The following is a 14,294-nucleotide window of genomic DNA, read 5'->3' as shown; positions in this document are numbered from 1 at the left end:
AATAAAGAATTAAAGAGCATAGAAAAAAAGAAAGAAGTTTCAGAAAACCTCTACTTGCTATTTCTGAATTTACTCTTTAGGTGGGTTAGCAGAGATTGGCAGTTTTAGGCTAGGTCAGCAAGTTTTCGAATTATAATTACAGGTGGGGTGGAGCAGGGACTCCTTCTGGGACCACTCACCTTGTGAGCTCCACTTGTGGTGACCCATTCTCTTTGGTCTCTGACAGCAGCAAGTTTTTGAAAAATATCTATAAAGAAATGAGATACTTTGATGAGGGATTTGAAGCTTAAAACGGGGGAGTGCTCAGGCTTCTCAGGTGGTACTAGATGTTAAAAAAAAAAAAAAAAACAACCACCTGCCAATGCAGGAGACCTAAGAAACAGGGGTTTGATCCCTGGGTTGGGAAGATCCCCTGGAGAAGGGCACCGCAACCCACTCCAGTATTCTTGCCTGGAGAATCCCATCGACAGAGGGGCCTGGCAGCCTACAGTCCACAGGGTCACAAAGAGTTGGGCAGGACTAAAGCGACGTACCATGCACGCAAAAAATATTTTTACCAAAAGTTGCTTTTATAGGCTTCCCTTGTGGCTCAGCTGGTCTGCCTGCAATGCCGGAGACCTGAGTTCGATCCCTGGGTTGGGAAGATACCCTGGAGAAGGGAAAGGCTACCCACTCCAGTATTTTGGCCTGGAGAATTCCATGGACTTTCTAGTCCATGAGGTCGCAAAGAGTTGGGCAGGACTGAGCGACTTTCATTTCACTTACTTTTATAGAAGTCTCTCACACGCTAAATAAACCTAAGCTTGTGCTCAATGAAACTCTTTGAACATGAAATTGGGCTTTTCAAGATAAGAATCATGATCTAAAATCTCCCCTCTGGGTACATTTTGCCACTGAGCATAAGAGTTGGCATGGTCTCTCAAGCCCACAGCTGTGTGGGGACCCTCCTGAGTGTTCAAAGCGTCCCCCCTTCCCTCCGCTGCCCCCCGGGGCCGCGCTCACACGTCATGTTGACCAGCTTGTCCACGCTGTGCCGCGCCTCCCCGTAGCCGAGGTACCCGTGCGCCACGATCTCCATGTACTGCGGGGGGACCAGACAACAGGTGAGCAGAGAGGACTCCGAGAGCACACAGCGGGAGTGCAAGGTTGTGTACTTCTGAAAATGAGCTGTAGATGGCGCCACAGGGTCACCAAACAACGCTCGGTGCCCCTGCGCCTGCTTCACGCAAGTGCAGAAGACGATGGGTTCCTGGGTTCTCAGCTTCGCTGGGGTGCCAGAAGTGGAGGGAGGGACCTGGAAAGACTGCTTAAACTCTCAAAAGTCCCAAGATGACTCATAACTCAATAAATCTGTGCTGCAATTTAGCCTCCAAATAGAAGATACAAATAAGATGCATGATATATAATATACAGTACATACAATTTTAATTCTTCAATGTATCTTTTCATTAGAAGTTTTATAACACATTGCATATATTTTACTGACCTTATGTTTTATATCATAAATTACATCTAACCAGCATACAAGTAGATAGCAATAATCAGAATGAAATGTATGGGATAATCTGAAAATCCCTCACTGTTTGTAAAATTATAAAAACTGATAGTAATAAGAAATCAGTTCAGAGAAATACAAATATTTCTGACATTTTAATGGAAGTAAAATGGATAGAAAGATCCTTTACAATATAATCTTATAAAGGATTATTTCATTAAATGAGCTAAACCTCTAGCCAATTAAAAAAATTTCTTCAAAATAAAAACTAGATATTATCTACTTCCCAAGAATAAAAATAATAAAATAGGTTTACAATTAAATTGCCATTAAAATTAATCATCCATTAATAATTTAGAATGAATTTGCAGGGCCATGGGTTTATTATGAAAATTATTCTTTGCATACATGCTCTAGATTTTAGGAGGATGGGCTGTTTCAACTATTTCTATACCTAGAAATTTTGCTTGATTGTATTAATAAGCTCAAACATTGGGCTGACTCAGCATATTTATTCAGCTCCTTACCTTCCCTCAGTAGTTGGCAAAGCAGAAAAATACATGAAGATCATTCCAATATTTTAGTGAGCACAGTAATTCTTTATTGTGTGAAAAAGTTATGAACATCCTCATAGCCAATATTTTCTCCTGCCAGCTTGGTGTGTGCACTGCTAAGGCCCAGGGCCTGCCAGCCAACACCTATTTATTTTCTTCACTCACTAAAGACAGGTGACCTTTTATAAAACTCTCTCATTTCACAGGCGGGGTAGAGTGAGCCCAGTCAGCCAGGAAAAAACGGCTCAAGTCCCTCCCTGCTCTGTGTGTATGCTGTACACTCACGACCCTAGGCTCTTCTCCTTGGCAGGCAGCTATGTTGAAAGAGACCTCTCTGTCACACGCTGTGGATCTCTGCCCAGAGGCACAGCACAAAATGGAAAGGCAAGACCAGCCACCACAAAAGAGATCTTACCTGAGCTAGGTTTTCAATTCCACCCAAGCTATGAAGTATTTCCTGAAAAAATAAAACAATAGAACAGACATGAAAGATGAGAAGTGGAGGGGGGGATGTATTTTACATGCAATTGATTTATTAAGTCATGAGTTTGTAACTATTTTTGAAGGTCCACATTCTAATATAAATATGGAAAACTTTAATGTTTGTCATTCATACTATATTTAAGATAAACTATTTAATAGATATGGGCTTCCCTGGCGGCTCAGCGCAAAGAATCTGCCCGCAGGAGCTGCAGGAGACATGCGTTTGATCCCTGGGTCAGGAAGATCCTCTGAAGGAGGGCATATCAGCCCACTCCAGTATTCCTGCCTGCAGAATCCCATGGACAGAGAAGCCTGGCGGGCACAGTCCATGGGGTCACAGAGAGTCAGGCACAACTGAAGTGACTTAGCACATGGGCACACATTAACAGATATGAAAGTTGGGTTGAGATGAACAGGAAGTAAGTATCTGCAGCCCGAGTCCTCACTCTATTTACTTCCTCCCATGTCATCATAAAATGTCAGAGCTGCAAAGAGCTGTTAGACATCTCTCCCTTTACCTCCTCATATTACAGAATGGGAACACTAAAACCCAGAAAGGTGAACCATTTTGCCTAAATGACAGAGTCTGGATAAAAATCCAGCATCACCGAATCCCAAGACTTTCCTCTAGGCCCCTGCCTGGTGTGGTCCATGAACTAGGAGCAACAGCAGCGTCTGGAGCTGATTAGAAATGCACAATCTCCTACTCAGCCCAGACATACTAAATGACACTCTCAGTGTCAACAAGATCCCCAGGTAACTCACATGCCTGATAAAATCTGAGCAGCATTGCCCTAGCAGAGTAGACAACAGGGCTTCTCCTTCAGATGATGTGGCTAATGATTTATTAAACTCATACCCTGAACAAATCTAAGGATAATCATTGCAAAATACAGATCTGATACAGATCTTTCAGGGCTTCCCATGTGGCTCAGTGGTAAAGAACCCGCCTGTCAATACAGGAGACATAAGAGACTCGGCTTCTATCTCTGGATCAGGAGGATCCCCAGGAGGAAGGCATGGCAACCCACTCCAGTACTCCTGCCTGGAGAATCCCATGGACAGAGGAGCCTGTGGAGGCTACAGTCCACAGGATCGCAAAGAGTCAAGACAACGACTGAAGCGACTTAGCACTCACGCACCAATTTCCAATAAGAAGGCACTGCATAAAACTTCTGAAAAGTGCTAACTTAAGAAAGAGAGAGGATGCTGGGAGGCTGGAGCTGTGAAAGGAACTGGTTTGGAGCTCCACTAACAGCCCATGCTCTCGGGTTACTCACACTGACGTTTATCTTGGGATGAAGGGTTTCAGGTGTCTCTACCTGTTTAACGCTACACTGACTCCTCTCTCCTTCTCTACTGTGCACACAAGGAAGCTATTTGAAATATAAATACTAGCCATCATTCCAGCTCTGGAATGCGCCTGGCAGTGAGTACATGAGTATGTATGAGGTGATGATCATGTTCTACCCTGGAGCTGCGTGAGCAGCTGAGGAAAAGGCTCAGGGGCTGGAGACCTCCTGGGTCAAGGGTCAAGCTTTCCTTAATCTGTGTGAAGGGAATCTGGAAACCACACACCCTTGTTCAAATTAAGAATGAAGGTATATTTATAACTCAATTAAAATAGTTCTATGGCCACCTACTAATTTGAATTCCCATGATTGCTATTCACTTTAGAAGAGCTGCAGTTAAAGAACAGAATACTGTATGCATTGCCGCTAATTATGATGGACATTTTATACACATAAAAATAACATTTTAAAATCACATATTTTTTTCAGCATCTTCTTTTCCATTCCTGTTAGTAAGATCCCCAAGTCAGGCTCTGAAGGAGACACAAATATATAGATGACAGAGGGTGACTTCACTGAGCTGCAGGCAAGTATAAGGTAGACACACAAATAACTGGAATTTTAGATAGATCTAGGTAGGTGTTTTTAAGAAAGCTATGGGGCTTCCCTGGTGGCTCAGACGGTAAAGAATCTGCCTGCACTGCAGGAAACCAGGGTTCAATCCCTGGGTCAGGAAGATCCCCTGGAGAAGGAAATGGCAACCCACTCCAGTGTTCTTACCTGGAGAATTCTATGAACTATGGACAGAGGAGCCTGGTGGGTTATAGTCCATGAGGTCACCGAGAGTTGGACATGACTGAACGACTAACACTTTTTCATAGTTTAAGAAAGTTATACAGGAGGTGCTGTGACACCTCAGAGGAAGGACATATAATAGCCTGCAAAATACAAAATACAGATCTGATACAAAATACAGAGGACTACGGAAAACTTTGTAAGGGTGGCGGCCTCTGAATGGGCTTAGAAGGATGGATAGTTGTGCTGAGGAGACGTGGAGGAAGAGAAGGAAACAAAGGGGATTCCTCCAAGCAAAGAGGACAGGAGGCTCAAAGGTGCACTGAAGTTGCATAGGAAGAACATCAAGATGTTGTATGAAAAGCAACTCCCTAAATTTATGAAGGGAATCATTGGAGATAATGTTAGAAAAATAGAGTGAGATAAACTATGGGAAGACTTGAACATGAGCCTGAACTGAACTTTGCATTCGAGCCTGATGGACATGTGTGAACAGGGCTGATCAGACTCAGCTGTGGGAACTTCCCTCTGGTCTTGGAGGAAACTGGAGAGGGATGGGCATGGAGGGAAGCCCCGCGGGTTGGCAGGCGCAGAGAGAAGGGAGTGGACAGGTGGGCAGTCTTGACATAATCTGACCAGCTGGACATGAAGGCCAGTGGGGAGGAAGAGTGCAGAGCAGAGGCTTCACCGTCTGCACAGTGAGGTGACGGGAGGCCAGGACAGGATAAGTCCAGGGAAGAGGGGACACAGGCTGGGTTAGACAAGGAGGTGGAGTCTGACATGCTGAGCTGCTGGTGGTATATTCAGGTGACGGAAGAACAATAGGCCGGGAAAAGTGCACCGAGGGCAGAAGACTGAGATCTGGCATTGTTGACATAAAGGAAATTTAAATGTGAAGCGTGTGAGGGAGAATACACGAGGGAGAGACTCATGTTTAAATGACTGGTCATGGTCATTCTTAAATGTTTACCTTGGCAAAAATATATCTATACAATCATGGGTGTTAACCGTATGGAACTGATTCCATGTTTCCCAAACCCTGTGCTGTGCATAATGATTTTATTCTGTGTGATGAGTGGTACTAGGTGTTCGGAAATATTTTTATGATCAAACAGTAGGTCGAACAGTGTAACAAATTATTTGATTATAGATTTAAACTCCTCTGAGCTTTAACGTGCTGCCGTGCACCACAGTCTCCAGTAGGAGGCGCCGCCCATCTTCCCTGCATATGGTGGAAGAGATACCAGCTTTCACAGAGGTCCTGTGAGCCCTGCCAGAAGCACTGTTACAAAACAGAGGAAAAGGAGCGGGGCTGTACCACCGCTAGAAAATGTCACTGTGATGCCCTCAAGCAGTGACCCACCATTTACCAAACAAGCAACGGGGCCACCAGAGAGCAAGACCACAAGGCACCCACATCTCTGGGCTCAGCAGTCCTGGGTCCTGAGCTAAAGAGCAGACAGGACTGCGCTCCTCCCCGGCACGGCCTGAGCTCGCAGGACCCGGCTCTAGACTTCCAAGCCTAGTGACCTGGAGACAGTTTCCATCAATCTGGACAAATGTCCTTGCTCTACTATTCCCAGAGTTTATCTCTTTTTAAAAAATTGACACAATAGTGTAACACTGATAAAAACTATACAACAACAGCGCGCCCAGCAACACCACTCTGACTGCCGTCAGCCCAGCAGCGTGTCGCCGTGGCAAAGCGTCAGGGCCCCGGACACGCGGTCCCTGGTCGGCGGCCAGCAGAGCACTGAGCTCCGAGTGCCGAGTCCTGACCCGCCACCCACCCCTCCGCAGTCAGCGGTCCACACTGCTCACCCCTCTATCACAACTGAAGGTTCCCCTGGGCCTGACCAGTGCGTTAGGTGTGTTAGGAACCACTCTTCTAAAGGGGAAAGGAAGTTTCCAGCCTTGGAGTCTGCAGGAAAGGTGGTACCACTGACAGAGCCTGCAGAATTCGGCAGGTTTTAGGAGCGCCAGGATGGACAGACCCGAGTGAAGTTACCGCATGTGCTGTGAGCTCTCCAACACTCTGGCCCCTGTGTTCCTTTATACACTTACAGATTACTGAGAGTCCCAGAGACCTTCTGTTCATGTGAGTCAATCTATTTATATTTACCGTGTACGTGTGTATTCAGTCAGTCAGTTGTGTCCAACCCTTTGCAACCCCATGAACTGTAGTCCACCAGGCTCCTCTACCCATGAAACTTTCCAGGCAAGAATACTGGAGTGGGTTGCCATTTCCTCCTCCAGGGAATTGTCCCAAGCCAAGGATCAAACCAGCATCTGCACCTCCTATGTTGGCAGGCAGATTACCTGGGAAGCTCTTTATATTTACCATATTAGAGATAAAAAGCGAGGAATTTTTACAACACAAAAGCACACCAGCATGTGTTCCATCAGGCGTGAGGGTACACCATCATCACACGCCCTGCAGTCTCTGGAAGGCTCCACTGCACGCTCCTAAGAGAGTGAGCATGAATCACACTGGAGCATCACCTTTAAGACCATTTTGAGCCCGTGGGACCCCTGGATGGGTCTCAGGGACCTGTGAGAGTCCCCAGACCACACTCTGAGAACCATTATGCTACCATATCATCCCAACAAATACCTGGAAATTTGGGACTTAAATGAGGGGGAAAGTCTCAGGCTGGAAACATGTGCTTGTGAGCAAAGAACAACAGCAACAAAATGACTGGTGAAGCCAAAAGCTCAGAAGATACAGGAGACTATAACAAAGAAAATAGTTTTGGGGAAGGTTAACATTTCAGGGCTTCCCCAGTGGCTCCAAGGTAAAGATTCTGCATACAGGACACACAGGCGATGCGGGTTCAATCCCCAGGTCAGGAAGATCCCCTGGAGGAGGCCATGGCAACCAACTCCAGTATTCTTGCCTGGATAATCCCATGGACAGAGCCTGATGGGCTATATAGTCCATGGGGCCGCAGAGTTGGACACAACCAAAGCAGCTGAGCATCGCAGGAACATTTAGGAAGGCAGAATTTAAAAGGAGCAAGTAAACAGCACAGAGAAACAGAAGGTGATGGGGAAGAGCTGGAGGTTTTCAGGATCAGTGAGGGGAAACAGCGTGGCAATGGGCACAGGCTGCTGGAGAGCGGCTGGGGTGCGAGGCGGGGCGATTGGGCCATACAGCCCCACTCTGTCTCTACTGCTGCAGCTGATGGGGATGTAGGTCAGGAGTTTTTAAGGCGGGGCAATCGGGCCATACAGCCCCACTATCATGCTATTGCTGCGGCTGATGGAGAAAGGCTGGGTGCGAGGCGGGGTGATTGGGTCATACAACTCTGCTATCTCTCTCTTGCTGTGGCTGATGTAAATGCAGTTTGGGAGTTTTAAGTTTTTCTATTTATCGTTGATAAGCAATGTGCTCTGACGGCTCACTGTAAGCAGGCTAGGTAGACTTTATCCCGCTTGCAACTCCAACTACACTTGAAATCTCTGAACACATGTAGTCCTTTAATTATGAAAAAGGAAGCAATTTTGTCTTTAAAAATGGCTTCTTTTTCATCCCTTCCACTCATTTCTTCCTGGAACCTTCATTAGGCATATACTGGAGTCTCTGGGTCAAGAGACGCTGACTGGATCATGGCCCACGATGGTCTTTTTAAATGACTTCCAGAGAGGCCCTGGTGCATAATATGCAAGGAAAAGCTCTACTGCACATCAGCTGTAAAGAAAAGGGAGTGGGCTCCATATAAATAGTCTGACCTTTCAATAAATGCAGTAATGAAGGTGAGATCAAGGCTTGAAAGGATAGTGTGCCCTGAAAAGGGCATTTTTATGATAAGAAAAAACGGAAAGGGAGCCACTGACACAGTAATAAAGACAACAGATGGAAGGCTGAGGCTTGGCAAGGAGGAGGGTATTTCTTCAGAAGTAAGGGACATAAAGGTGCATAATCAGCTGTCAATGCAGGAGGCATAAAAGACAGAGGGTCGGGAAGATTCCCTGGAGGAGGGCATGGCAGCCCACTCCAGTATTCTTGCCTGAAGAATCCCACAGACAGAGGAGCCTGGCGAGCTCCATGGGGTCACAAAGAATCGGACGTGACTGAAGCGACTTAGCATGCATGCACAATGGTGCATAATAATCCAAACATTTCAAGCAACAAAGAATATATGAGCATTCCTACTAGGATGGCCTCAGTTTTGCCTGTAAAACAGCTAATGCTATAACCTAATAAGAACAACCGGGGTAGGAGGAGTGTGTGTGAGAAGCGGACATGGTCTGGAGCAGTCACTGTGGAGCATGCAGCACTGATCACGGATTCACCAGGAGAGGAAAGGGAGGCCTGGCCTGGCTCACTGACATTTGTGGGCACAGGTCACAGTAAACCCCAGCGTGGCTATGTGACTTCGGCCAGAAATTCTTGGCAACTCAACATGTTAAACAACTGCTCTCGTTTGTGGACAGGGTGCCAGGAGGAGAGATTCAGGGAACACCTCCTTCTATGGGAAGGCTGGAAATCAATGGGAGGTCTGGTTTAACGCATGTTTTTGTCATAAAAGCCCCAAAGCAAAGAGGTCACAGAATTCTTTCTTTCAGAGAGCAGTCCAATAAACCTTATTCCAGCCCACCAAGAACTGGATTAAGAAAGGGAATACTTTAGATGAAGATCAGCAGAGTATGACACAACGGCCATCAATTATCTGAGCAAACAGCATGCCTAAGGCAAATATTTTGCTAACTTCTATAAGTCCAAAAACTAGACCTCCTGCTAAAAATCCACCTCCTTCCATGAAAACTTATATTAATACCATATACAAGCTGTTCTTACCCAAGCTGAGGCCTATGGGGCATATGGCAGGGGGTTAGGGGGGAGCGTTAATATGACTCAGGGACATGGCGCCCAGGGCCAGGGGAGGTGGGGCCGTAACCCAGGCAGAGTGGAGCACACACCACCCTCGCCAGCATGACCCACACAGCTCTGTCCGGGTGGTCACAGGAGAAAAGGAAAATTCCCATAAAACTGTGAGCAACCAGGACACAAAGTTTTTTGAGGAATGTCACATATTCAAATAACTGGTTGACTGAACTAGAACAACACAAAGCCAGCTTAGAGTATGCAATGAGGAAGGGAGCACCTCTTCTAAAGAAAAGATCGAAGCTACCATGAATCCCAGGAGACTCAAATCAGAGCAGGTTCATCGCTGGCTAGCAGCAGCACACGTCGTTTCAAGTGCCAAGTTTGGAAAAGATGGTTATCAGGGTAATGAAAGGAAATCTGTCCTGATTCAAATAATAACTCATCAGTAAAGCTGAATCCAAAATAAATGCGCTTCAGAGTGGTCTAAGCATCCCTGTAGCTTATCAGAATGGGGCATAAAAGGAGATACCTCTTAGGGAAAAAAGCAATCTATGAAAATGATTGAAGCATGTAGGAACTGCCCTTTAGATATTTAATGCTGACAAGAAGAAACAATAATGGCTCATTAGCAATTTGGAGACTTCTCCAAACTGGTTGGGCAGTGGTTCCCCCAACCAGAAGCATCAGGGACACCTGGGAACTTGTTAGAAGTGCAGATTTCCAGGCCTTCCCCAAACTTACTGAATCAGAAGCTTCCCTGGTGGCTCAGACAGTAAAGAATCTGCCTGCAATATAGAAGACCTGGGTTCAATCCATGGTCGGGAAGATCCCCTGGAGAAGGAAATGGCAACCCACTCCAGTATTCTTGCCTGGAGAATCCCATGGGCAGAGGAACCTGGTGGGCTACAGTCCAGGGGTCGCAGAGAGTCGGATAAGACTGAGCAACTAACACTTTCACTTTCAGGTGCCAGCAATCATTAAGTCTTCCAAGTGCTTCTGATATATGGAAAGTTGACAAACTTTGCTTTACAGAAGCAGGAATCTTAGCAGCTGGGTCTGGAAGGAACAACTTTCACGGACCAGGTGCTGTCAGGTAAGCCTTTCTTCAGAGCCTCTCTGCTAAAGCACTCAGTGCTTGCTACTCAAAGTGCTGGCCACGGACCGGTGGCCTCAGCGGAATCTCGGGCCTCAGTGTATACCTGTGGAATCCACACCTGCACTTACAAGAGCCCCAGGCGACTCCCCTGCACTTAAAAGTCTGAGAGGTACTAACGCAGAGACAGAATGCTTAACTGACTAGTGAGAGGAGGGGAGACTCCCGCCAGTGGACGCCTCCTCTGAGACAGGCGGGAACCCCCTGCTCACCTCTAACTCGGGCTCTGAGGCTGGACTCCGGGGAGTGCATGGCTCTGGGGCAGCTACCAGAGTGTAGGCCCGGCCGCTCCCCCTGTCGGCCCTGGAGCCCCCTAAGGAAGTCCCACTTGTCCCTGCTCACTTTGACCTGGTGGGCCGCTTGACATCAACATGCTCCAAAGTATGGCCCAGTGTACCCTCCTCCAGGCTGCCTGTGGTTTAAAATGCCAAGAGATGATGCAAACACAGACCAGAAGTCAGTCCACTGCATCCCACAGGTAACAGAGTAGAAATATAGAGATATTTCTGTCCCCATTAAATCACTTCTCTCCTACCGATTTCAATAGCAGGTAAGATACAAAAAAAAGTTACTGTGCTGTGCTTCAGAAAAGAGCCCACCGGTTTTTATTTCATCTGCAAACTAGTAAAAAATATTTTTTATTTTTTGCAACCAACCTGATAACATGGATCCCTCATTAGGAGTCTCAGACAAATTAACACTCTCAGAAAATGAAGAGATGGAGCGCGATCAACCCACTCTCTGAAAGAAAACAAGAGAGAACATGTTTGTTCACGTTTAAAACCAGTGGACGTGACAGTTCATGAACAGAGCAGCACTAGGAAGGACAACAGAAAACAGCTATGGGAAGAGCATTCACTGGTCTCAAACAGTCTGCAGCGGGGACTGTCATTTGATACTTAACCAATTTTAATGGAAAATACTGTCATTACAAAGTTGAGGCCCCCAAATTATTTGGTTCATGGGCCCTGACTGTCCCAAGAAAGGGCAGCCCCTGATCCCAAGAAATAGCTAACAGGTTCAACTTCAAAAGGCTTGATACACTGATAACTTAGCATCCAATTTTGGAAAAAAAAGATAATACAAATACACTAGAAGAAAATTATTTTATTTTATTCTTAATCACATTTACTAACTAATGGCGTGCGGACACTAAACAACTTCTGCAGTCTTGGAATGGGATCCAACACCACCTCCATTTCCTTCTCCACCTGACTCCCCAGGGCACTTGCTTTTGACCACAGTGACCACTGAAGCCTCAGCTACAGAAGAGTAAGCAGCATCGAGGGGAAGGCAGTAACCTAATGTGGAAGCTGTAATCACCCAACGTAGTCTACACCGTGTCTGACAGATGGTGTGTGTCATCGCTCTTTTCCCTGAGATTTTAAAATATCCCAGGGCACCCCTGGGGGTTCCAATCAGCCCCTGGTATGTTCCAGTGCTCCTTGTGGGAAATGTGGGGATAAAGTATTTTCTTAGATCTTAGGTCCATTTCCCCAGAAACAGGGTCTTCCATGAAGATGGCTGCGCATGTGAGTGACTGAGGACAGCAGGAGACCCCCTGGAGTGGGGGCAGGGGGCAGGGAGAGGAGTCAGGGATGGGGGAGAAGGGGAGGGGGAGTGGGGAGACCCAGCGGGCAGGGGTCTGCTGTGCCAGCCCAACCTCCACTGACCCCTCGACCCCCGTGAAGGCAAGCGCCCTGGGCTTCCCTGCTCCCAAAACAGCTGTCACGGGGTTGGGGGGGTGGGGTGGGGGGGGGGCATTGCTGCTCTCTGGGCCTGTGGGCAACGTGGACGCAAAATGCCAGAGGGCAGTGCCGGGGCCCAGCCTCTACACAGGTGCCACTGGCCAGTCCCGGCCGGAAGCCATGTCGCCAACGTGTCGGGGGGCAGTGGGAGCATGAATGTCTCAGGGGGTTCCGGCTGGAGGGAGCAGAGCGGTGGGCGCGGCACCCTGCCTGCAGACTCTGGGCAGCTCTCCGACCACTCTGGGGAGGGGGTGTCGTCTGCACACCCAGCACCCTGCCCCACCGCTGCACCAGTTAGCCTTAGGAATCAATGAATTCTACCTGGGGAAACTTTTCTGCCCGCTCCCACGGGGCCCCCAGGCTGCCAAGTGTGAATACTGCCAAAGGCTTTTCTCATGTCACTCAGGGAGGACCCATCTGCCAAGAACGTTCAGGAACAGAGCCCAGGCTGAGACTCGGACCCGGAGCTTCCCAAGTCTCGGCTGACAGCATCTGAAACTCGGTGCATGCCCCTCCCTGACACAGACCTCATCCCCCAGGCTTCCAGCGGATCAGACCAAAACCCCGGGCGTTTCCTTGTCTCCTCTACTCACTGACGCCCTTCATCCAATCCCTCAGCACATCCTGTCTGCTCCACCTTTAAAATCTCTCTCCATTCACACAAGTTTGAGGCAGGAGATAGATGGGCCTCTGGGCTGAGCAGCCGGAGTTTGTCAAGCAGAGTAGATTGGAGCTTTGTTTTCCCTGACAACCCAAGGACAGAGTTAGAGGTGGGAACTGAGCTCTGAGGGAGCAAACAGAGAAAATGATGAATCTATCACTCCTGAGGTAAAGGAAATCTCCCCAACTCCACACCAGCAGGAAGGCTCCTTGGGGGTCAGAAAAGGTGGGCATCACTCCATAGTAAATGTCATACTCCTTTGCACTGGAATCCAACTTGGCAAAAAGACGCATATGAAGAAGGCCCAAGGGCAGGGCAGGTGTGGGAAAAGAAACAAGATAATTGGCCAGAGGAGAACAAAGAGCCAGAAGAACTGTCCCATATACATGGTTTAACTCCCTCCTCATCACAGGGGACCCTTTCTCTCTGGGTGGGTGTTCCTGTTTTGTTTCTGTCTAAACACACAGTGTCTGTGTGTGCCCTCCCACATGTGGTGCTGTGTCTCTGAAAATAAACTTTGTACCCATTTTCTGCAGTTTTCATCTCCTTAAATCATTCTTACTTTCAAACAGAGGCAAGAGCCAGGTCGGCTTTGCTTCTAGTCTCTAGTCCCTGGTGGAGTAGCAAGTAGGACTCCTGGCTTTCGTCCAGGATACTCAGGTTCAAGGAACCAAGGGGAACTAAGATCCTGCTTCAAGACCACTCACTGTTGTTTCTCCGAGATCAACTTCTCACTCCATCATCCACTATGACCCCGGTTCAAGCCTCCATCGTCGTTTGCTTGAACTATTTTTTTATTTGTATTTAAAAAAAAATGGGGGTACACCCTGCAGCATATGAGACCTGAGTTCCCTGACCAGGGACTGAACCCATGCCCCCTGCAGTGGAAATGCAGAGTCTCAACCACTGGAATGCCAAAGAACTCCCTGCATGAACTACCGCAAAAGCCTCCCACCTGCCTTCCTCGCTTCCATCTTTGTTCCAACTTCAGTCTTCCCACATCAGCCAGGGAGACCCTCCACAGACACCCTCCCTGCCCCGGCCCCCAGCGTCTCTCCTCTCACTCAGGCCCCGTGGCCCACAGGCTCCTTGGGACGCCTGGCCTCCCCACTGCCCCCACGCACGCCCCCCTGTCATACTGGCCTCCCCGCGCCTTCTTCACTGACCCTCTCACAACAGGGCTGGGCTGGGAGCCTTGCCTCTGCTCCTCTCTGTGAAGCAGCTTTGGTAACGTTTTAACACTGGACCCTCCCACACAATTACCCTCCCACACAATTAGAGA

General features: G+C 47.8%; 1 protein-coding gene across 2 annotated transcripts in view; it reads right to left on the bottom strand.

Annotated features, from left to right (window-relative positions):
• The window catches only part of NEK10 (NIMA related kinase 10), a 290,181-nt gene that overhangs the window by 215,697 nt on the left and 60,190 nt on the right, over window positions 1-14,294 (bottom strand). For both annotated transcript variants that reach the window (XM_043443207.1, XM_043443206.1), the window contains 4 exons: window positions 11,260-11,344; window positions 2,465-2,506; window positions 1,003-1,081; window positions 180-247 (listed from right to left, as the gene is read on the bottom strand). In XM_043443207.1, the coding sequence (XP_043299142.1) occupies window positions 180-247; window positions 1,003-1,081; window positions 2,465-2,506; window positions 11,260-11,344 (274 nt within the window). The remainder of the gene's footprint in view (window positions 1-179; window positions 248-1,002; window positions 1,082-2,464; window positions 2,507-11,259; window positions 11,345-14,294) is intronic.

Source organism: Cervus canadensis, chromosome 22 (assembly GCF_019320065.1).
Source record: "Cervus canadensis isolate Bull #8, Minnesota chromosome 22, ASM1932006v1, whole genome shotgun sequence".
Lineage (NCBI taxonomy): Eukaryota > Metazoa > Chordata > Mammalia > Artiodactyla > Cervidae > Cervus > Cervus canadensis.
Note: the sequence above shows the minus strand (reverse complement) of the source record. Positions and strands in the feature narration are given on the sequence as shown.